We start from the raw sequence: 25444 nt of genomic DNA, 5'->3' as shown, positions 1-25444 counted from the left end.
CCGATTAATATGAAACTGTTACAAGAAAATGAGAGTTTATTGATTTGTTTTAAGGCACAAGTCTGTCTGAGGCCCAGCTAGTGTTATTCAGATTCACAGAGGGCCCATAGATAAGTGATTCCAATAAGGAGACACAGAGCAATGTGGTGGAACAGAGAAGATGGGTGGAGGGAGAGAGAAAGAGGGACCATTGACTCGGGGAGAACATTTGATCTCTCTTACAGAGGACTAATAGCCTTTAGTGTTTCAATACTTTTTGGTCTGTTTTGTTTCTGAGGTGATTTAATTTGGCGATAGAAAGAGAGAGAGAGAGAGAGAGAGAAAGATAAAGAGAGAGAGAGAGAGACACTAGGAGGGATATGGATAGTGGACAATCACAATGGTAATGTTCCTACGGGAGGGGAGGATAAAAGTCAAATGTAAGATTGCCAGCTAGCCCCCAATGACACTTCCTCTTCATGGGAAAGCATTGGGATGTGACCAGGGGGGGGGGGGGATAGAGAAAGAGAGAGAGAAGAGAGATGCATGCCTCTGCTGCAGCTCTCCACACCACACATCCTTCCTTGGGGCAGCAGGTAGCCTAGGGGTTAGAGCGTTTGGACTTGTAACCGAAAGGTTGCAAAATCGAATCCCCGAGCTGACAAGGAAAAATCTGTCATTCTGCCACTGAACAAGGAAGTTAACCCACTGTTCCTAGGCCATCATTGAAAATAAGAATGTGTTCTTTAACTGACTTACCTAGTTAAATAAAGGTAAAATCAAATACAATGTTTTTCTCCCAAAATAGCCAGTGATCTGTAACCCTTATGAGGGGGACAGGGAGGGGGACGGAGGCTCTGGCAGAGGTTACCTACCAGACCTATAATGGGAAATGTGGCATGTTATATGTACTGTACGGAATGTAGGACTCCTACACCCCACACTGTAGCTCCACTGACCACAAGACCCATTAACTGGCCAGCAGCTTTTCTCCCTGCGGAAGGGTCCTGTAGGAATATCCTGCTTGATTCCTCTGTCTCAATATTGAATGGTGCTGTACTTCCACAGACATTTGCAATGACGTTGAGATCTAATTGGGTAGCGAGACAGACAGACGTTCATGATAGAATGTCTATGATGACAGAGACTTAAGCAGCGATACTGATCATCTTGGTGTTACAGAGAATGTCATTCAACAGGATCCACTTAGATTTATAGTGGTGCCGTTATACTGTCATGAGGGTGTGTTTATTTTCTTGTGGCATTAATAAAAGATGTGTTCCAAATGGCACCCTATTCGCTATGGGCCCTGGTCAAAAGTAGTGCTCTATAAAGGAAACAGGGTGCCACTTGGGGCAAAGATGAGGTCTGTCCGCATTGGATGTTCCTGAATTGTACCTCGTAAAAAAAGAACAAAATATATATATAGAGAGAGAGAAAGAAATGTAGTGATTGATAAAATATTTGGATTTGAAGCTGCTCTGTAGTGTCAAGTGCTATCTTTGTTCTGTGGATTAGGCAGCTAGCTTGCCGAGTTTGCCATTTGTGCGCTCCTTTGTGAGTTGTCTTCTGGTCTTTGCTGTCACAAGTTCTGAAGGTTGAAGAGAAAGCGGTGTCAGAAAGCTGATTGGTAGCGCAGAATTTCTAAGACAATCTGAATCTTATATTCAGCTACTTTGCCACACTGGATTAGGATGATCTAAGAGGGCTTTGAGAGCCCGATACAAATCAGGCCAGGGAGAAAAAAAGCACAGGGGGAAATTTTTACCCTTTTTGTCCTTCGAAGTTAATTGTTAAAGTTATTTTCCCTCTCTCTCTCTCTCTCTCTCTCTCTCTCTCTCTCTCTGTTGTAAGAGCTGCTCTCTAGATACAAAAATGGAGTCGTTTTGTTCAGACATGTATTATTTTTTATAGATCTGTGGTAGAATAGACATACACAGGTACACACATGTACGCAGTAATATGTCTTGTCATCTCAAGTGTTCGTGTTTCTATCACTTGATTTTAAAGGAAAAAGAAATGTAAAGACTATTAGTACTGTATGATGTTCTGTGCATAATATTATACGCATTTTCCCCCTTATTCTTCTCCACTTTCCCATTCTAGAGGGCTAAAATGAATGTCAGTTCTACTCAGTGAGTGTTACAGTGTTGGCCTGCACTGTGACTTTGCTTAGAATTCTCCGGTCAACAGATGAATACAGCACATTTCAGTTTAAATTATTGATTGATCAACCATCAAGAAAGTGTATTGCATTTGCAATTTGTATCTGTCTGCGATATCTAATGTTCCAATAGTGATACAAGAGCATTAATCGAATATTTGTCAAAATGTCTAGAGTTAATTACTTGATTGAGTGAGTGATTGATTATTTGCTTTAGTGGGCATGGTACATTGTATGTGTAATGTTTAAGTCTGAAGATCTGTCTAGCACTGTAATTTATTATCAGTGATAATATATCAGGTCTGATTCAGTAGTATAGTATCCAGTCCTCTCCTCTCCAAGCATTCCATTTCTTGAAGTAGGCTTTAGTTGGGAGAGGAAGATTAAGGCCTCCTGGAGAAGTGGCACAATGCGGTATTAGAGGCTGAAGAAAGAGAGAGAGAGGGAGAGAGAGGGAGAGGGGGAGAGAGGACCGGAGGAAAGAAATAGAGAGAGAGAGAGACAAAAGAGAGAGAGAGAGAGAGAGAGAGAGAGAGAGAGAGAGAGAGAGAAAGGGGGAGAGGACAGGAGGAAATAAATAGAGAAATTGAGAGAGAGAGAGAGAGAGAGAGAGAGAGAGAGAGAGAGAGAGAGAGAGAGAGAGAGAGGAACATAGAAAGCGAAGGAGACAGAGAGAGAGAGAGAGAGAGAGAGAGAGAGAGGAACAGATAGAGAGGAACAGAGAAAGAGAATGAGACAGAGAGAGAGAGAGAGAGAGAGAGAGTGAGAGAGGAACAGATAGAGAGGAACAGAGAAAGAGAAGGAGACAGAGAGAGAGAATGAAAGAGAGAGGAACAGGGAAAGAGAAGGAGACAGAGAGAGAGAGAGAGAGAAAGAGAAGGAGACAGAGACAGAGAGAGAGAGGAACAGATAGAGAGGAACAGAGAAAGAGAAGGAGACAGAGAGAGACAGAGAGAGAGAGAGAGAGAGAGGAACAGATAGAGAGGAACAGAGAAAGAGAAGGAGACAGAGAGAGAGAGAGAGAGGAACAGATAGAGAGGAACAGAGAAAGCGAAGGAGACAGAGAGAGAGAGAGAGAGGAACAGAGAAAGAGAAGGAGACAGAGAGAGAGAGAGAGAGAGAGAGAGAGAGAGGGGAACAGAGAGAGGAACAGAGAAAGAGAAAGAGAAGGAGACAGAGAGAGAGAGAGAGAGAGAGAGAGAGAGAGAGATAGAGAGAGGAACAGATAAAGAGGAACAGAGAAAGAGAAGGAGACAGAGAGAGACTGACTGCTTCTCCAATAAAACTGGAGCTTGGCTGTCACTGGCCTGTTGAAGGTTACTGTAATCTGGCCACTATAGCAATACTTGTACTGGAGAAAGTCCTCTACAGTTAATGATGCAACTGTGACGTGTATTGCGTTGGCAAAAAGCGACAGGGGGAGATTGAAGATAGTTTAACCCACATACATTTGGCAAGATATGGACCTTTTAAAAATTATTATTATAAAAAATATGGGACAGTGCACATTAATCAACATCAATATTACTGTGGGTTGGTGTTCAACTCAATACTCGGATGGTGTTCTTAATATTTTGTCCACTCAGTGTATAAGTATATATAGGAAGGTAAGGTCTTATAAACCTAAACAGTGTTAACCACCTTCTTCACCTGTTTTATGAAGGTCAAGTCCAAAATTATGCAGAGATACTTGAAGTTAGACTTTCAATTTCTCCTCATTGACAAGAACAGCTAATTGGGAAGGGTCAGTGATTTTCTTAGAAGTACATACAAACAGTCTTGTCAATATTTAAACCTAGGCAGCCATTTAGAGATGTGGACTATAGTTTCAGTTAACTTGTTAACATCTTGTCTGTTTTTTGAGTGTACATACAATACTGTATCGACTGCATACATCTGCATGTTAACTTGTGGGCAAGCAAGTGGGAGAGCATTTATATAGATGGTAAACAGAGTGGGGCCTAATATTGACCCTTGTGGGACCCCAATGTTATAGTAAAGAGAGTCATGGAAAAAGAGAGAGGGAGAGAGAGCATCATCTGAGTGTATACAGTTCTGTTCTGTATGTCTGTTTGATTTGTGAAATTAGAAGACCTTGTCGTTGAGCTGCCAAATATTACTTCGCTGCCCTGAGCTTGGCAATGTCCACGTCATCTATCATTTTCTTACGATGGACTATGTTGGCATGGAAACTTTCCAAAAACCTTTTTAGTTTTGACATTTTTTTGGTTCCTGAAAGCATTTGGGTTATTAGACAAATGAAGTATAAGGCCTCTTCTTTTGCTTTGCCGACTTCCTTTTCATTCCTGGCGCTGGTGCTTTTATCATAAGCACTAGATAGTCATTCATTTATAGAATCAACGCCGGGAACATCTTTTGTGATCTCATATTAAATTTCCCCCCGAATCCACCCCTTGGCAAAAATTACTCACATCGTTAAAAAATATTTAATTAGGCTGTAGTTTATACAGGCTCACGGGGGAGTGGTGATTTGCATGCAGCAGGTCGCCCTGCGTACTGTGTGAGGGAGATTGGATGTGAGAGAGGTTCTGCGGGTCACAGGCTCAGCCAAGGACTACCATTTGCCAAGGTCAGGCAGGTAGCCGGGTGCTTCCCCTGGGTCCCGTCCAGCACACAGAAAAGACAGCTCCAATTGCCCTTAATTACTGGCTTCCTTTAAGCCACTGGCTGTCTGTTTTTGTTTTAGAATACGCTCAGCTTCTGATGCCGACGATGCTGTAGTCATATCTGTGTTCCCCTTCCATTTGTTTTTGAACCAGGAGATACCCAGAGATATTCGCTCGGGCCCTGTTATTAGATATTCTACGTGAGCGTGTGGTGTGATACCACTCTGGCATAGAAAACACACACACGCAAACCGAAGATGGGTGCTGCTTTTGGTCTCTATCCAACATGACGCCAGGTTTATGTTCAACTGTAACACTTAAGAGCACAGGTCTCTTATTCTTCTGTCATTGGAGAGTTTTGAGGGTTTATTATCAAGGCTGGTGCGCTCTCCCTCTTATTTGGACAGCTGTTCCTAGAATAAGTCAGAAATTACAGTGCCTTCAGAAAGTATTCACACACCTTTACTTTTTAGAAATTTTGTTGTGTTAGAAAGTAGGATTAAAACAGATTTAATTGTCTTTTTTCTGTCACCGATCAAAATACTCTAATGTCAAAATGGAAGAAAATGTGAACATTTGTAACAACAACAAAAAACACACTAACATATCTTGATTAGATAAGTATTCAACCCCTTGAGTCTATACATGTTAGAATCACCTTTGGCAGTGATAACAGGTGTGTGTCTTTCTGAGCCCATGTTGGATTGTGCAACATTTGTCCATTATTCTTTTCAAATGTATTTAAGCTCTGTCAAGTTGGTTGTTGATCGCTTCTACACAACCATTTTCAGGTCTTGCCATAGATGTTCAATTAGATTTAAGTCAAAACTGTAACTCGGCCACTCAGAAACATTCAATGTCGTCTTATTAAGAAACTCATGTAGATTTGGCCTTGTGTTTTAGGTTATTGTCTTGCTGAAAGGTGAATTCATCTCCCAGTGTCTGGTGGCAGACTGAACCAGGTTTTCCTCTAGGATTTAGCCTGTGCATAGTTACATTCCATTTATTTTTTATCCTGTAAAACTCCACAGTCCTTAACGATTACTAGCAAAACCATTACATGATGCAGCCACCACTATGCTTGAAAATATGGAGAGTGGTACACCATAATGTGTTGTATTGGATTTGCCCCAAACAAACATAAAGTTAATTGTTTTGGCACATTTTTTTGCGCTTTTACTTTAGTGCCTTGGATGCATGTTTTGGAATATTTGTTATCTGTATAGCATTCCTTCTTTTCACTCTGTCAATTAATTTAGGATTGTGGAGTAACTACAATGTTGTTGATCCATCCTAAGTTTTTTCCATAAACAGCCATTAAACTCGGTAACTGTTTTATAGTCACTATTGGCCTAGTTTCTTTCCTCTCTGGTAACTGAGTTAGGAAGCACGCCTGTATTTTTGTAGAGACTGGGTCTATTGATACACCATAAAAAGTGTAATTAATAACTTTGCCTTGCTCAAAGTAATATTCCTTGTCTGCTTTTATTTATTCATTTGTATCTACCAATAGGTGCCCTTCTTTGCGAGTTATTGGAAAGCCTCCCTGGTCTTTGTAGTTGAATCTGTGGTTGAAATTCACTGCTCGACTGAGGGACCTTACAGATAATTGAATGTATGGGGTACAGAGATGAGCTAGTCATTCAAAAATCATGTTAAACACTATTATTGCACACGGAGTCCATGCAACTTATTGTGACTTAACCAAATTAACCACATGTTTACTTCTGATCTTATTTAGGCTTGCCATAACAAAGGGGTGGAATCAAGACATTTCAGCGTTTCATTTTAAATTAATTTGTAAACATTTCGAAAAACATAATTCCACTTTGACATTATGGGGTATTGTGTGTATGCCAGTGACCCAAGAAATCTAAATCTGCAGTCAGCATGCCAATTGCACACTCCCTCAAAACTTGAGACATCTGTGGCATTGTGTTGTTTGACAAAACTGCACATTTTAGAGTGGCCTTTTATTGTCCACGGCACAAGGTGCACCTGTGTAATGGTCATGCTTCTTGATATGCCACACCTGTCAGGTGAATGGATTTTTTTGGCAAAGGAGAAATGCTCACGAACAGGGATGTAAAACAAATGTGTGCACAAAATGTGAGAGAAATACGTTTTTTTATGCATATGGAACATTTCTGGGATATTTTATTTCAGCTCATGAAACATGGGAGCAGCACTTTACATGTTGCATTTATATTTTTGTTTAGTTTAGTTAGCTCCGGCACTAGCTATTCAAACCCAACAAGAACAGCAGGAAACAGTCTTTTTTCTACTTTCCTTCTTCTTTTTAAACTGCTGAGCTTTATGCCAAGTGTTATCAATGAGGGCAATGTAATATGAATCATTAATACAAGAGTAATTATACTCTATCAAACGTGTAATATTCCATTTAGCTAATGTTAAATGCGGTAATTAATTCTGAACCCTAGAGCCAACATCAATTTATTGGATTAGTACTTCACAAAGTCACACCGATATTTTAGACATGTGTGGAGGGAATTTTTAGTCATCTGAAATGGTTCTTTCCTCGTGGGATTGTCCTCTACAGCGCGTTCATATTTCATCATTTAATATGCATGTTTGAAGACTTGTTATTTATTTATTCATGATTTTACATACAGTTTACAGTTTTATTTGTAATTTTACATATGATAATTTTTCCTCATCTGAGCGTTGACTTAAATGGCTTTCAGTTTTTTTTAAATAAAGTGTCTGTAATCGAAAAGGGTTCCTTGTGCAGTCACAAGTTATCTCTCTGCCCTTCCTCGAGTCTTTGTGACAGCACACAGTCTACCTGTCTCTGGGGGTTTCTAAAACATATACACACAGACATTTCATCATTTCAAGTCTGGCTCTTGATCATGCGTGTGTTTCCCTGCTCAGGCCAGATCTGCTCTGATGGCATCTGATGGCAGGCGTGATTATTACAAACAGGTTAAGCAGAGCAGAGCGGAGGTGAGGCACACACACACAAACACACAGACACTGCACTTGGTTGATGCCAGGGAGTAATTGTGTCATAATGAAGGGGTTGTCTCCTGGCAGAGGGGTCTCAGTGCTTTTGAACGGGGAGCGGTGACAAACCCCTCAGGGTACAAAGGCAAGGGGTGGTTGGGGAGATGGGGGTGGAGGGGTGGAGGGGTGAGAGAGAGAGGGAGGGAGAGAGAGAGAGGGAGAGAGAGAGAGAGAGAGAGAGAGAGAGAGGGAGAGAGAGAGGAGGCAGGCTGTCCATCATGTGATGATATTTGACAGTGGTGATTATTGCTTTGATGGAGCAGAACACTTAATAAAGGAAGATGACGTTTCTGAAGCCCTACCTAATTAAGGGGCTTCCTTTTAAAACAAAGAAGTATGCCATTACGTCCTTTTTATGTTTGGTGGCGGTTGAATCAGATATTTTCATCATTAATATGAAACTCTACTAGGAAACTAGGTGTCCTTTTTACTTTTGAAAAGCATACAGTCCTCTTTTTCCTTTTTTATGTTTGGTTGAATCAGGTGTTTTATATGAATATCTTCCTTCCTTCCCGGTCTGTCAGGTGTAATAGGCGTAGAGGGAGGTTCATGGGGGGGGAGATATTACTGCGTGACCTTCTACAGAATAAGCATGTTGCTAAGGGCACCTGGCCCAGCCGTGCACCGGCCCTGACGATAGCTACCACACCAGCCTCATTTACAATGCAAACGCAGCTGCTGTAATCCAAGTGTCCTTTCTGCAATCACAGAGTATAATCTGCTGCCTCTCTTGTAATAGACAACACTGGCCACTTTACTGCCCACGACGCCACACAATGAATATTTGAGCCTATATTATTTCTCCCCCGGCTATGCATTGTTCTCATCTGGGCATCAGCAAAGATTAAGGCAGATGAGTGCATTGTTGAGCCACTTGTGTGGAAAAGGAGGCTCATTCTAAGGCAGTTAAAATAGTCATTGGTCGTGTTCATGAATTATAATGGGCAACAAAAGGTTTGTCTGCCGCCAAAGCCTGTGAAAGAGAGATAGCTTTTGGTCTGATTCATCTCCATTCTGAAATAGATTTTAAAGCACTTTGTGTAATGCATTCACCAGCCAGTCAGCACTGGGCTGGCACATTCACGCCGACCGCACGGGCTACTGTCATCTCTTATTATTGTATCTTAATCCAATTATAAATGGGATCTCTCATCCTTAGTCCAGTAATCCATGCTAGAGTGTTGCTCTTTAGGTTAAACACTGATGTAAAATGGTCTCTCTTTTCTAAGGGGGATGTGATTATGTCACTCCTTTGTCTGAGGGGAGATCCAGCTATTCGTAATCTGTAGGAGTTCCTAACCCCAGCCCAGCCACACGGCCTGGCCCCCTCAACCCTCTAGCCCCCTCCATCTCTATCCCCAGCCACCTCAGCATCCAACTCTCCAGCCCTCTAAGAGAATCTCATTCCCCCTTGTTCTAGTAGATAGATAGAAGCCAACGGCTGTGTCCCAAATGGCACACTTTTCCCTGTATAGTGCACTACGTTTAACCAGAGCCCTATGGACCCTGGTCAAAACGTGGTGCACTGTAAAGGGAATAGGGTGCCGTTTGGGATGTAGAGGGAGACTCTGAGAAGACTTATTTGTAATGTATCGTCTTCTTCTTTCTGTTGCTTCCTTTTACTTTATCTAAAGATATATGCATTGTGTCATGATATCTCGAACAGAACTCTGTCTGTCTTTATCTAAAGATATATGCATTGTGTCATGATATCTCTAACAGAACTCTGTCTGTCTTTATCTAAAGATATATGCATTGTGTCATGATATCTCGAACAGAACTCTGTCTGTCTTTATCTAAAGATATATGCATTGTGTCATGATATCTCGAACAGAACTCTGTCTGTCTTTATCTAAAGATATATGCATTGTGTCATGATATCTCTAACAGAACTCTGTCTGTCTTTATCTAAAGATATATGCATTGTGTCATGATATCTCTAACAGAACTCTGTCTGTCTTTATCTAAAGATATATGCATTGTGTCATGATATCTCTAACAGAACTCTGTCTGTCTTTATCTAAAGATTTATGCATTGTGTCATGATATCTCTAACAGAACTCTGTCTGTCTTTATCTAAAGATATATGCATTGTGTCATGATATCTCTAACAGAACTCTGTCTGTCTTTATCTAAAGATATATGCATTGTGTCATGATATCTCTAACAGAACTCTGTCTGTCTTTATCTAAAGATATATGCATTGTGTCATGATATCTCTAACAGAACTCTGTCTGTCTTTATCTAAAGATTTATGCATTGTGTCATGATATCTCTAACAGAACTCTGTCTGTCTTTATCTAAAGATATATGCATTGTGTCATATGTGTGTAACAGTGATAACACCAAGTAAAACTGAAATGATATCTTAAAACACAAATTATAAATATCCATTAACAAACTTCTTATAGCTTATTAGACACATTTCCAATTCCTGAACACATACTACTTAAATAAAAAACAGCCATTTCTAAACAGAATCATATCTATCTTTATCTAAAGATATACAGTGCATTCAGAAAGTATTCAGACCCCTTGACTTTTTCCACATTTTGTTACGTTCCTCATCAAACTACACACAATACCCCATAATGGCACAGCGAAAACAGGTTTTTGCAAATTAAAAAACAGAAATACCTTATTTACATAAGTATTCATAATTGACTCAAAATTGAGCTCAGGTGCATCCTGTTTCCATTGATCATCCTTAAGATGTTTCTTCGCTTGATTGGAGTCCACCTGTGGTAAATTCAATTGATTGGACTTGATTTGGAAAGACACACACCAGTCTATATAAGGTTCCACAGTTGACAGTGCACGTCAGAGCAAAAACCAAGCCAAGAGGTCGAAGGAATTGTCTGTAGAGCTCCGAGACAGGATTGTGTCAAGGCACAGATCTGGGGAAGGGTACCAAAACATGTCTGCAACATTGAAGGTCAACATGTCTGCCTCCATCATTCTTAAATGGAAGAAGTTTGGAACCACCAACACTCTTCGTAGAGAGTGTTGGTGGCTGCCCGGCCAAATCACTCCACCAATCAGCCCTTTATGGTAGAGCGGCCAGACGGAAGCCACTCCTCAGTAAAAGGCACACGACAGCCTGCTTGGAGTTTGCCAAGATGAACCCAAAGGACTCTGACTATGAGAAACAATATTCTCTGGTCTGATGAAACCAAGATTGAACTCTTTGGCCTGAATGCCAAGCGTCATATCTAGAGGAAACCAGGCACCATCCCTACGGTGAAGCATGGGGGTATTAGTATTAGGAAGTTGTTCCTAATGTTTGTCAAATTTTAAAATGAAGCATGGTGGTGCAGCATCATGCTCTGGGGATGTTTTTCCAGGCAGGGTCTAGGAGACTAGTCAGGATTGAGCGACAGATGAACGGAGCAAAGTACAGAGAGATCCTTGATGAAAACCTGCAATAGAGGACCTCAGACTGGGATGAAGCCAACAGGACAACAACCCAAAGCACACAGCCAAGACAAAGCAGGAGTGGCTTCAGGACAAGTCTCTGAATGTCCTTGAGTGGCCCAGCCAGAGCCCAGACTTGAACCCGATCGAACATCTCTGGAGAGACCTGAAAATACCTGTGCAGCGACGCTCCCCAACTAACCTGACAGAGCTTGAGAGGATCTACAGACAAGAATAGGAGAAACTCCCCAAATACAGGCGTGCCAAGCTTGTAGCGTCATACCCAAGGCTGTAATCGCTGCCAAAGGTGCTTCAACAATGGACTGAGTAAAGGGTCTGTGTACTTATATAAATGTAATATTTTAGTGTTTTTAAAACCGGTTTTTGCTTTGTCATTATGGGGTATTGTGTGTAGACTGATGAGGGAAAAAACCATTTAATCAATTTAGAATAAAGCTGTAAAGTAACAAAATACTGAATACTCCCCGAATGCACCGTTTACATTGTGTCAGGATATCTTTAACAGAACTATGTCTGTCTGCTGTGTACTGTCCTGCCTGGACGTTCTTAGATACGCATTTAGACCGAAACATGTTGGAGAGACTCAGGGGTTTGTTGTTTTCATGACAGAAATGATTCAGAAGCTATTAAGCTATTACTATTAAATAGTAATGGCTTAGTGATACCATTTGATTAAACAATGGTATGGGTGGTTTTACCTTTGTGATGAAAAATGAAAAGCCATGATGACAAAAGTGTGCATGGGCATTGTTTTCCTGGCATACCATCCAGTTGACCTCTACGAAAGGATTAACGTCATGCTTTTCATTTCAAAGTTGGGACACTATCAAGTTTGACAACAGAGACCTCATTTGGTTTCATTCGTTTAGCATGTCCTCTTGGTCAAGGACATCACTAAAACAAAGAAATAATAATGATAACATTGTTGGGTAATAGGTTTGTTTATCTTTGTTTTTCGTATCTACCTTCATGCATTTGCTAAACTTGCCTCACGCTTGATGTAAAAGCAGCCTATTCGACAGACAGAGGATGTTCATCCCATAAGAATGAGTAGATATAGAAAAAAGAATGAGTAGAATTTGAATGCCCATGGTTAGAGGTTCTATATCTGTTCCACTCATTCTAATTCTATGGTTCATCATGCGATTTGATTCTTGTGAAACTATAGGCTATGTTCAACCACTTTCATCAGCCTGCTATATTTTATGGTTTTAATATGTTTAATTGATTTTAAGTCGTGTTCTTGGCTAGACAGTGAGACACGCCAAATACCTTGTAAATCGTAAACACATACAGCTACAACAGGAAGTTCACTTCACGGTATTGGTGTATCATTTCACTTCTTAATCATTGTTTCTGCTTGGGATGATAATTTATGAAGGACTAAATTGCTTAAAGGGATTTGACATTAAAGGGATTATTCCCATGTAATCCTCTGGTCCCAGTAGGCCCAACCTGATCAGTGAGCGCTGCATGGCCAAACACCACCAGCGCACTTTAGGAAATACCAACACACACACACACACACACAAACACACTGAAGGAAATACCAACGCCATGCAATTGGATATTCAAGAAGGGGGTTCGTATTAGAGGCAGAGACATATTAACAGCCTGCTGGTTTTCCTTGTCATCCCCAATTAACGATGGCAAATCCTGTTTTCATCCTAGTAAATGAGAGTGTTTAAAGGTTAGGGGATTTCATTTATTTCATTTTAGAACTAAAGCAGCTTGTAATTTTCTATGGGTGTTAAGTTCGAATTTTGGGAGGGGGGTTAGAATTAGGAATGGGAATTGTGTTGTTACAGGATCCTGTATACCTCTGGAGACACAGACACACACACACACACACACACACACACACACACACACACACACACACACACACACACACACACACACACACACACACACACACACAGGTTCAGCCTATTGGGAGAGTAAAGGCTGTTGTAAAAACAAGACAACATACTTTGGACTGTTAGTATCTGTGTGTATGTATGTGTGTGTGTGGGGGATGTTGCTGCATAAATACTAATAGTCCCTGTTCATGTCTTCCTCCCTGCAGGTGGAGCTGACAGGCAGCAGTGTGTTTGACTACGTCCACCCTGGCGACCACGTTGAGATGGCAGAGCAGCTGGGCATGAAGCTGCCTCCAGGCCGAGGCCTCCTCTCTCAGGGCACTGCCACAGAGGACGGCGCCAGCTCTGCCTCCTCCTCCTCACACGCAGAGACCCCCGAGCCAGGTGGGCTTTACAGGGCACCCGCCGCGGGCAAAGGGGGAGGAGAGGGAGGCAGATGGATGGGAGATGGTGGGGGGAGTGGGAGAGGGGGAGAGTTGGGGATGGGTGGGAGATGGTGGGGGAGTGGGAGAGGGGAAGAGTTGTGGATGGATAGGAGACAGGAGGACCGGGTGGGAGATGGTGGTGGGAGTGGGAGAGTTGGGGATGGATAGGATACAGGGGGATGGGGTGGGAGTGGGAGAGTTGGGGATGGATAGGAGACAGGGGGATGGGGTGGGAGATGGTGGGGGGAGTGGGAGAGTTGGGGATGGATAGGATACAGGGGGATGGGGTGGGAGATGGTGGGGGGAGTGGGAGAGTTGGGGATGGATAGGAGACAGGGGGATGGGGTGGGAGATGGTGGGGGGAGTGGGAGAGGGGAAGAGTTGGGGATGGATAGGAGACAGGGGGATGGGGTGGGAGATGAGGGAGACAGTGTAGAGGGGGATGGGGTGGCTTTTAATGAAAAAACTGATTGGTGTTAACATTAGAACGAAATGTGCCATCTTCAACATGGTTTCAAAAGGGAGAGCTTTTGGCATTTTTATGCTGTTTTGTAATTGCTTTACTTTGGTTATTTGAAAAGCTATTATGAGTTTGGGTGTTTGGCTGGCATACCTGATTTTGTTATTGTTTTTACAATAGAGTACAGACAGTTTAGACCATGTCAGTACTGAGTTGCCGCATTTTATCCTTGTAGTGTCAAGTAAGAACAACAGTAGATTAATTTGGCTGTTGACTCACACTCAGACCAGTCTGTGGTGGGCTTCTGTTATGAAGGGTGTGTGTGTGACATGATACGTCTGATGAGTGTCTCCAGCAATGCCCTAGATCCTCACAGGGACAGTGGAGAGAGAGACTGTGAAGCCCAGCCGTACTGTAACGCAAGCTTACCCACCCTGCCTCCTTCCCCAATTTAATTAGAGAAGGAATTGTATAGAAGGAATGAAAAGAGGTGACATTCCTCATTGGGATTCTTTTCAGGCCTGTTATAGGCTTTGCCTTCCAAATGTTCCCATTTTCATTGTGTTGTACTGATGATAATTTAAGTATTAGGGGAAAATCCATTTATAAATTAAACAAAATGACTTGATATCCATCAGTCCCTTAGTTCATCAAGCTGTTCAAACAGGAGGAAGATTGGCTGGTCGGCCCGGGTCTTCGGAGAGACTCAGTAATTAGATCTGCGAAGGATTTATTCTTTGCTGATTGGGGCTTTAAATTAATTGAAGTTCCACATTTGTGGTTTTGTCCTTTTCGTGCCTTTTTTCCCCGGCAGGAGATATTTCACACTGGCAGAGCAGCGGAAGAAGAGAGGAGAGGGAGAGACTGTGTAGGAGTGCTTTCCAATGTTCATTTCTTTGGCGAGGAGAGAGAGAGAAAAAAATAAAGAGGGTATCTAATGAGCGTTAGGGCTCCTGACATTGAGATTTATTTGTGTACACAGGGACTCATTATGAATGGGCTGTAGGAACAGAAAAAGGGCACCCAACACTTTCCCACCTCCAACACTTCCTGTCCTTTTCTCCTTTTTCTCTCTCGCTCTCTGTCTCTTTCTCTTTCTTTCTCTCTCTCTCTCTCCTCTCTCTCTCTGGCAGCCAAGTGAAAGAGAAAGCGGGCAGTGTTTAAGGGAATGCCAGGTTTTTCCATCCTCTTGTCACCTCCCACTTTACCCGTAAACACACACACAGACAGCGACCCCCCACCCACACACACACACACACACACACACACACACACACACACACACACACACACACACACACACACACACACACACACACACACACACACACACACACACACACACACACACACACATACACACAACTCCACCACAGAGCGCCTGTTGTACATCCTCTCTCAGCTCCACCAACAGGGATGTCACATCTTCTTCCCCAGCCATACCTGCAGGATATAATAGTGTTATCAACAGTCTATTTTGCATACATGCAGCAGACTGGGATTCCTCCCCCTTCTCCTCTCAAGGGCGTGTCAGCTTGGTAATAAAGCTGTGAGTGGGGTGTGTGTGCGTGTCTGAGCAGACAGTCTTTTTCTTGGAAATAGTAATCCTGGGTGTTTGTCAACAAGGTTTCTTTGTTAAGTATGAGAGTGGAGCGGGATGCACTAGCGATGTGATTATTTACATTTGAGGGTGAAGTGCCCTGCTCAAGGGCACATCGACAGATATTTTTTTAACCTAGTCGGCTCTGGGTTTCTAACAAGCGATCTCTCGGTTTTTCTTCTATTTGTATTATATGAAGAATTATTTGGGGGGGGGGGGTCATTTTCTGAGTAAAGATTGCAGTAAGGGAATAGAGGTCATTGAATATTTCACCCAATCAAGACGACAATATGGGTTAATAAATATACAACAGTTTTGCCTTTTACGATGCCAGTATAAAATCGTTTTCAATAGTTGTAGTGTTGCTACATACAAATGCACATGAAGTATTTTGGCCCAATCAAAGCATAGCTTTGTTTGTTTGTTTACACTGAGATTCCGGAGAGGCACAAATGACAACTTCTTTTTCAATACATTTCTATCCATCAGTCTTCCTCAGGTCACACTCGGGAGTCATTTATTGATTGGTATTCATTTGAACTCCCAAGTAATGTTCCCCCACAACCATCCTATGTAGCATGTCTCTCCATATGAATGTTTTGGAGCGTTTACGCCACTGTCTAAGGAGGAGACGTAATTAAGTTTGACTTCTTAACTTCATATGTGGGAAGCGGAGCTCTCGCATTAACAACAGCATTTTGTATTCTATCTTCTATTCTTACCACAGGGAGCTGTGTACAGTCAAGGTAGTGCAGTTCAGTCCGACGTCATTCAAATGAGTTCAACAATATTCTGTTCATTTAGGTGTAAAAAGAAAACTAATTGACATAAATAGTTCATTATGTGTCACAACAGTCTTAATTGTCCAAGGCATTGACTTATGTAAGGATCATAAGTCCTTGATTATTGTTGCTAATTATGCTATTAGTACACTGAATGTGAATAATTCTGTGTAATTGTACACATTTATCATAATTAGGAAGTTGCCAAAGTTATTGTCATCTACATTTTACATCATGTAAAGGACAATTATCATTAGTTTCTCAAAAGATAGAGTGGCTGTGGAGCTGTGGGCAGTCGTGCCGGATGGGCTGGGGTGTATGTGTTGGACAGTGTTTTGTGTATACTGTATGTGTTAGGCAGTGTGTGTATATGCGCTGGGCAGTGTGTGTGTGCGAGTATGTGTGTGTGTGCGTGGACCTGGTGAACTCCTATCCCAGTAGGTTAGACCTTTGATTTGTGTGGAACCTCCTCTAGCCTTTAACAGGTGTCTGCTGCGTGTGACATTTGAAATGCAAATAAAGCTCTTTGCCAAAAGCCCCAGAATCTACCCTTGACAAGCCAGAGCAACCCCCTCTCACACACACAAACACACACACCCGGTGTGAGGGACTGAGTCGAGGGCAGGGTTCTCCACCTTGGTATGTGTGGAAAAATATCTGTCAGAAAACTCCATAGACATGCACTGATTGTGCAAATTCAAATTCACACTTTTATTATGGATTTGCAAATGTGCTTCAATTAATTAAATAAAACCACTTTAACAAAGAAAGACTAAGTACGGTGCAATTATTATATCACAAAATTATTATACTAAAGCAAGAATTAGCCATTTTAAAAACGGGCGTGCTCTCCTACTTTAATTGGATTTTTCAGAGTACATAATGAGCAATCAGAGACTATTATTAGTAGACTTTTCTAATGACTTTTTTAACTAAGACTAGAGGAAGTGGATGTTCTGTTTACAATAGGGCATGAAAAAAGGTAATGGAAGAGTTGACTGACGACATAAGATCTCCTCATCCTCCACGTGAATATCTCTCATAGATAAAGATTTTAATATCATGTAGGTTGAAATCAAACTTCTGAAGTGATATGTATAATTGAGAATATTATTTGACTACAGAGATCTGCTCTGTGTGTGTGTGTGTGTGTGTGTGTGTGTGTGTGTGTGTGTGTGTGTGTGTGTGTGTGTGTGTGTGTGTGTGTGTGTGTGTGTGCGTGCGTGCGTGCGTGCGTGCGTGCGTGCGTGCGTGCGTGCGTGTGTGTGTGTGTGTGTGTGTGTGTGTGTGTGTGTGTGTGTGTGTGTGTGTGTGTGTGTGTGCGTGTGTGTGTGTGTGTGTGCGTGCACGTGTGTTTGAATTATCCCCAGCCCCAGCTATTGTCCTGGGAAATAGGAGAGGAAGGAAACAATGACCTCCACCTGTTCTTGTGAATTAATGTTAGCCAGGAGAGGATGGGAGAGGAGGGTAGAGGAGAGGAGGGTAGAGGAGAGGAGAGGAGAGGAGAGGAGAGGAGAGGAGAGGAGAGGAGAGGAGAGGAGAGGAGAGGAGAGGAGAGGAGAGGAGAGGAGAGGAGAGGAGAGGAGAGGAGAGGAGGGTAGAGGAGAGGAGAGGAGGGTAGAGGAGAGGAGAGGAGGGTAGAGGAGAGGAGGGTAGAGGAGAGGAGGGTAGAGGAGAGGAGAGGAGAGGAGAGGAGAGGAGAGGAGAGGAGAGGAGGGTAGAGGAGAGGAGAGGAGGGTAGAGGAGAGGAGAGGAGAGGAGGGTAGAGGAGAGGAGAGGAGAGGAGAGGAGATGAGGGTAGAGGAGGGGAGAGGAGAGGAGAGGAGAGGAGAGGAGAGGAGAGGAGAGGAGAGGACGGGACAGGAGCTAGCGTCTTCTCTGGTCCAGCTGGAGGAAGGGTGGGGGTGTAGGAGGGTGGTTGAGTTAGGCCAGGCTCTCCTCCTGGCTGATAGACCTGCTGGAGGAAGGGTGGGGGTGTAGGAGGGTGGTTGAGTTAGGCCAGGCTCTCCTCCTGGCTGATAGACCTGCTGGAGCTGTTTATAAAGAGCGCAGACACACGCGCGCACGCACACACACACACACACTCACCCTCTCTCACTGTCGCTCCTGGCCACAGTCAGCCAGAGAGGAAGTCTTCAGAGAGGTCCAGGGGCTGATATGCAGCCAGGTTGGCTGTGTTGGAGTCGTGTATAGAGGCTGGTTGGATAGGGTGGCAGGTTGGCTGTGTTGGGGTCATGTGTGCTCAGATGTGATACTCTTACACAGGGGCAGCTGTCACAGATTTGTATCTACCATACCGCCGTCCTGCCTCATTTATAGTCTGCTGGTGAAATTGCTCTCTTTTAGATGTCTTGTAGCTCAGAGTCCATATTGTTCTTTGGTGGTGTGGGCAGCAAGGCAATACCATGCAGTCATATTGTACAGGCTATATGTGGAGTGTACATTTCACAGATGTGTATGTTCACAATTGTTGTGAAGGGTTTAACATGGCATGTTGTGACGGTGAATACTGTAACTGGTGGCTGGTGACAGTGGATCCCGTTCCAGTTCATTCCAGCCCTGTCTTGCAACATCAACCAGCTTCGGTTTATTCTCCCTCACGTCTCCCTCTGATTAGGAATGCAAATCCAAGTGTTTTGTTCATCTGTCTCTGTCAATACGAGGATATATTCAATTAAATAAACATCAGTCTTTGTTGTGATGCCCCCCTTCTCTTTCTTTTATCTATAGAAACAGTCCGTCGACAAAGCAGACAGAGCTTATGTTGCTTAGAATGGAAATGCCAATGGAAATAAGGAAATGTGTTGCGTCTTGTGTACTCACCAGGAAATATGATATTTGCTGTCCAATATTTATTATTTGAAACATGCCTGTGACAAAGATTTATGGATTTAGCGTTTGATTTTCATGTCGGTTATTTTCAATAAGGAGATAGGAAGTGGGATTTATGCTAGTTTCCTGTGACTGTGAGATGTGGTCTCCATCCCAAATGGTCCCCTATTGCCTACATGGGCCCTGGTCAAAAGCAGTGCACTAAATAGGGAATAGGGTTCCATTTGGGACACAGTAGTGGACTGTGCTGTGGCATTGAGTTCAGAGCAACTCTTTTTCTTTATTATTATAAAGAAAGTCCCTTAGGGGATCCCACTTCCTGCCGTGGTAATTCCAACAAACTTAAGGTCAAGAGAGCAGGATAATTTGTATTGAAATATATTATTTTATTTATGAAATAAACACAGTAGCAATTTCCAGAATTAAGTCAGAAGGAATTGCAAACAACCTACAAAAAAGATCTCGCTATTGTCTTTACTACTGTAAGTGTGACTGAGATTGCATGTAGTATTGAAAGTATTGGTTTTCCTATATATAAATAAATATAGCTACCTATATGAATTGAGATTAGTGGTTGTTTAAACAAAGCTTGTACTGTGTGATTTCTGTGAATGATTTACCTGTCTTGGTATCCTAATTCAAAACTCATAAAGCTCCTAACAGGGTAAAAGTCGTAATATAGTCCCTTGATTTTCTGCTGCAGGGGGGAAAAACCATAAGTTACCTTAGAATGATGAAAGTACATATCAGTCCATCAGATAGATTCTCTGTCAAAGCATCAGTGTGGGTGTTGATGAACTCGGCATCGTAAATAAAGGCCTACCTGGCTCCTCGATCGCTAAGACAAATGTTTTTTAATCATCTGATGTGTTCATTTATCCCAGGGCTCTAACTTTAGCCTTAAATTAAGCCTCTTGCTAAAGCATAACTTGATTTAAAATGTTTAATAAATCAAAATACCCATCAATCATGGCTAGCCTTCGTGTGGCAGCGAGTCTTTGATAAAATGATTCACTGCTTGCTGTATTTTTCCTTACAAAGCACTGAGTATATTGTATTTTCTGTTATGCTTATAGCTGTAGTTTTCACCCAGACTTTATTCATAGACCCCACTTGTAGATATGAAACCAGTGTGTATTGATGAATTATGAGTGTTGTTCTTGCTTGTGTTATCTATCAAATGAACCCCCTTCAACAAGGCCATTGTCCCCGCTGTGCCTCTTACACTTTTCATATAAATTCTGTCACTTACAGTTGGCTGTGACTGCGCTCAGTTATACATATTTGTTCTTAATGCAGATCAATGTCAGACAAGGAAAGCCTTCGAACAGGATTCGTCTGAAAGCTGACATCTCAACCACTTTGTAGTGTAATTATTCAGGTTGCAGGTGCAGCCAATTATGTAGTATTATCTAGAGTCCGTCTGTGTACAACGCACACCGCTGGCAGCTAGTTGACTGTACACATGAAGACAATGGCTTCTGCTGTAACCCCTTAAAAAGCCCTTCCCACATTACTAAACAGACTTTATCAATGCTTCTGTAAAGCCTGTGCATTTCCATCATCGCTCCTCCTAGTACCCCGAGCTGCTCCCAGGCGCTATCACACCGCTCGGGCTCGGCGCCTACATACGCAAAACAATCCCTAAAGAGGAACAAAGAAACTAATGACAGCTTAGCCGGCCTAAAAGATTGAAAATTCTGTCACGTTGAAAGTACAAGATCACTGGAGGAGGAAGGCATCAGAGCTTTGAAAGACAGAGGCAGGATCAAGCAGTCTCCAGACTATTAGAAGCCAGTTTTATTTAAGCTTATTTGGCTGATAAGGTTGTCAGAAAAGGCTTTTTTTATCAGCCTAGTGTAGTAGGGAGGCATTACCACACTGCTCTGTTCCCATGCAGTGTAGAGAGAGTGCTGCAGTGCTTTGTGGGAAAGGCTTTTGATAAAGCTGCCACATGTTCTCACACAGGAGGAAAAGCCACTTTGGAGTTCAGCTCTCTGATGTTAAGCGATGGAGAATAATAATACATGGTTGAGAATGGGGACCCTCTTGTTTATATATTGTATTTTTGTCTTCATATGTAGACAGAGCTTTATTGTGTAATCTGAACAGTCTGCATTGGTTAATGTATTGTCAATGGATCACTCTGTATAAGAGAAATACGCGGTCAGAGAAATAGTAACCTGGCAAGACAGAGGGGTTTTTAGACTTTCCCTTCGGGAAGAGAAAGGGAATAGAAAATAGTAGCCATTGCAGTCGCTCTGTTTAAAAAAAAAAAAGCAATTGAGTTATTTTTTTGTGGAAATGACAAACCATGTCCCTTTGAATATCGCAGAGGGTGGAATATCAAAGACCAAGCGTGTTGACAGAAAACGCAAACAAATAACAGTCATATTGTCCGACTCCGCCAAAGACTCATCGCTCACAAATTAACGGCCTTCTACAATTGTACACGGGGAGTGTTAACTTATCAGACATGAAATATTGGGATGTCTGAATGACTCGAACTGGGTAGGAATGCGTTGGTATTCTGTTGAGCTCTTATAGGCAAGATGGGTCACTGTGTTTCTCAGGCATTTATTCATAGAAAAGGAACTGCTGCTGCAATCTGACTTTCCTCCCTTTTAAATACATCTTTTAGATCATTCGCAGGAGTAAATAATGGCCTTATTTGCAGCTTTGTGCGCTATTTAGACTGCCCTCTCTCAGAGCTGAATTGCTTTTTGTTGGGCCTAAATTTCATATATATATACTTTTGTTTAACTAGGTGCTTATAAGAGCCGGTAGTAGATAACAACAAACAGCAAACGGGTCTACTCCCAATAAACTGGGAAATTATCGCTTCTGCTCTTCCTCGTGACACAATTTGTCAAACCTGCTGATAGGAAACAAATTCTATTCATAAGGTTCCCCTCCTCCCGTCAGCATCGGTGTGATTCGGTAGCAATTCAATTATAGTTTTGTGAGATAGTGAGCCCAGAGAGAGAATCCAGGCTGACAAGAAATATGACAGGACAGTTACAGAGTGTTTATGCAATTAAACTTTCACTGACAATACCTGGCGAATGATGAATGCCTGGGCTGAGGTGTGTGTGCACAAGTAATGTCCCACAAGGATGGCACATTTTTCATTATTTTACAGCTGCTCTGATCTTCCAGGGCTGGCCGGGAGCTGTTGCAGGGTGGGAGAAGAAGTGAGAGTTTGGAGGAGAGAGAAGGAGAGGGGGGTTAAAAGAGTGGGTGACAGAGAGAATGAGATAGGGGTTAAGAAAGAGAGTGGGGAGAGGGAGAGAGAGGGGGAAAGGGAGAGGGCTTAGTAGAGAGAGGGTGTGGAGGGGTGTGTAAGGGGGAGGGAGTGTGGGGGAGGGAAAAGCTTGTTCTATTGTTGAGAGGACAGAGGCAACGAGTGGCCCTCTTAAAACAGAGATGGGGTTTTTAAACGTGTCAATGACATGTTAAAAGAGTACTAGCTATTTCTTCCATAAAAATGACTGTGTTGTGAGCACTGAAACTGCAACACTTTAGGTTAGAATGACTTTTAGTTTATGTTTAGCAATTATGTTTAGTACGGGTATTTTGTATTTGATTTCTTCACACTCATACAGTGTATAAAATCTGCACCTGAAGGCTCAAACCCAGAGTAAAGTGTCAAGGGAGCCACAGCAGTTTGGTATAATCATACGATTATCTTGTGTGGTGCACAAAAATGTATTCCGTGTTAACATACAATCCAATTCTCAGGCAGTTTGCATTTCATTTGTTATCAGACAGTTGGCAAATTCAAATCCTATTTTAATAGGGTAGAAATGATTTCAAAGCTACTCTTTATCTAATGGAATCTGAATATCTTCCGTCAAAGAGACTGACAGTATCTACATGGGATGTCAATATTCATAATTGCATGAAGGTGTGGAGAGTCTGTTCCTATAGGACTCCTGTGATGATGTACTGTGTCTTAAATAAAATATAGGGCCAGGTTTGTGTGCCAGCTTGCTAGCGCTCAACACCCCTTACGTCTCAAATGGCACCCTATAGGTCCTGGTCAAAAGTAGTGTACTATATAAGGAATAGGTTGCCATTTGGGATGCAGGACCCTACTGTCTTCCCCTTCATCCTGTCTTTGTCTTCTACCTTAATCGTGGTAGTCTTCAAAGGCCCATTAAAAGTAGGGAGCGAAGGCATGGAGCAAAGAGTGTCGAACACAAACACACATTGCTAATACACATCTGTCTGTTCTGTGAGAAGAAAAATCGCATTTAACGACAGAAAACCGACGATCTCGCTAGCCTTACCTGCATAGTGAAGTATAAAGAAGCGAGATCTACAATAATGTCATGGTAAAACGCGGACTAAAAGACAGTTGCGAAAATGTAACGAGACAAGGGATCTTTTGGGAGTAGACAACTGTTAGAATGATGTTGTGTGATAGCTTCTCTGTTTATATTCTAGTTAACAAGGTCGCGGTGACCTTGGAAATACATGTCTTTGTCTACTTTGCCACTGGCTTCATTTGCTAGTTATCAGCCATACAGACATAGCCCGGTAAATGTTATTAGTGTGTTAGTCAATGGTTGGCATTCCACTGAGGGTTTAGCCGACACCCGTTCGTTTGTCCACAGATCAGAATTTAGGAGAGGTGTTCTTTTTAATTAATCATTTGTCCTTCAAACAGTCAAGTTTCTCTCCTTCGTTATACGTTGGTTCTCCACAGATAATTAGGTCCCATAGTTCAGCTAATTCCACTTGAGAACTGGCTGTAGCCACCTGCTTCTTTTGTGTGGGTAATCTTTGTCTTGTAAGATTCTGTCCCCGTAGACTATTGCAGCTCATGAAGAATGAGAAAATGTCTCTTTTTCCCCACAGTGTCCTCCGTGCACTTGCCTAAAATTTTAATTGTATGCGTACAACACATTCTCTCTCACGCATGCACGCACGCACACACACACACACACACACACACACACACACACACACACACACACACACACACACACACACACAAACACACCTTGGTGTGATAGGGAGGTGTTGATTTTTAGGTGTATATGGATCTGAAAGGGAAACTAATCCTATTAATTCAAAGTGAATAACAAAGAGTAGCAGGCCTTTTCCCATGTTGTTCCATTTATTCAACCTGCTAGTGTTTTGTTCTTCCATCATAATTATTTCCCAGTCAGATCCGCACTGATTTCCTGGTGGACTTGTGTACCTCAGACTAACTTATAGAACAACGGAGCTGGGATAATTCACACTATTCCTCTGGGGTGGGGTTCTCCGTTTTTTCAAGGACATTTTTATTACAAAGCTGATGGAATTTGCATATTAATTCATTTCTTTCCATTTTTAAGATTAAATGTTGTCAACATGTATCAGTGCAAGGCTTTGACAGAGCTGATGAAATGGGTCAGTCAAGCTTGAACATTTTGGAGTATAGCAGCCATCTGCAACCTCCGAACCCCCAGTGCCAAGCGCTCTCTGTCTCTCCTGCAACTTGATTAAAGAAAAGGACTTTGACTGGGGAGGGGCGGCGGGCGGATAGGAAGAGGGGAAGGCTAAAATGATATGCCAAATTCTATCAACTTGATTAGACTGTCATTAGCGTCCGTCGATTCATAAAGTGCATTTTCATGTTTTTTCGTTTTTTTTTTTAGATAAAGACGAATACGATTTCCTTTCTAATACATCCCTTGTGCTTTTTTTGTATCTATTATCACACCAATAGACCGACCATCTGCAGCTCAAGGCTTCACCTATTTATTCTCATTCTGAATCACTCAAGAGTGAAGTCCAGTCCACTATCCCGCGTGATTATATGTTTCCTCGGCAGCACAACATTGATTAACTTAAACGACTGGCAATGAGCAAACCAGTTTTCAGAACGGTTTCATGTTCGCAATCATAAATAAATACAAATCCCTGGCTATCGCTATGTCTTTCATATGCTGGAGTCAGTGCTGTACTAGGCACTACACAGTAAGTAGCCCTGTCTCTGTTTATCTTCTCATCCCCATGTTCATTAGTTGTCTTTGACAAGTGTTATTGCTGTTCCGTCCTTTCCATCCTGTTCTGTCCTGTTCCATCCTGTTTTGTCCTGTACCGTCCTCTTCCGTCCTGTACCATCCTGTACCGTCCTGTACCATCCTCTTCCGTCCTGTACCATCCTGTACCGTCCTGTACCATCCTCTTCCATCCTGTACCATCCTCTTCCATCCTGTACCGTCCTGTACCGTCCTGTACTGTCCTGTTCTTGT

The 25444-nt window shown here is 42.3% G+C and overlaps 1 protein-coding gene across 3 annotated transcripts in view; it reads left to right on the top strand.

The window, feature by feature from the left end:
• The window catches only part of LOC135507985 (neuronal PAS domain-containing protein 3-like), a 391626-nt gene that overhangs the window by 327023 nt on the left and 39159 nt on the right, over positions 1-25444 (top strand). For all 3 annotated transcript variants that reach the window (XM_064927840.1, XM_064927839.1, XM_064927841.1), the window contains one exon: positions 13301-13478. In XM_064927840.1, the coding sequence (XP_064783912.1) occupies positions 13301-13478 (178 nt within the window). The remainder of the gene's footprint in view (positions 1-13300; positions 13479-25444) is intronic.

The sequence above is a fragment of the Oncorhynchus masou genome, chromosome 21 (assembly GCF_036934945.1).
Source record: "Oncorhynchus masou masou isolate Uvic2021 chromosome 21, UVic_Omas_1.1, whole genome shotgun sequence".
Taxonomy (NCBI): domain Eukaryota; kingdom Metazoa; phylum Chordata; class Actinopteri; order Salmoniformes; family Salmonidae; genus Oncorhynchus; species Oncorhynchus masou.
Note: the sequence above shows the minus strand (reverse complement) of the source record. Positions and strands in the feature narration are given on the sequence as shown.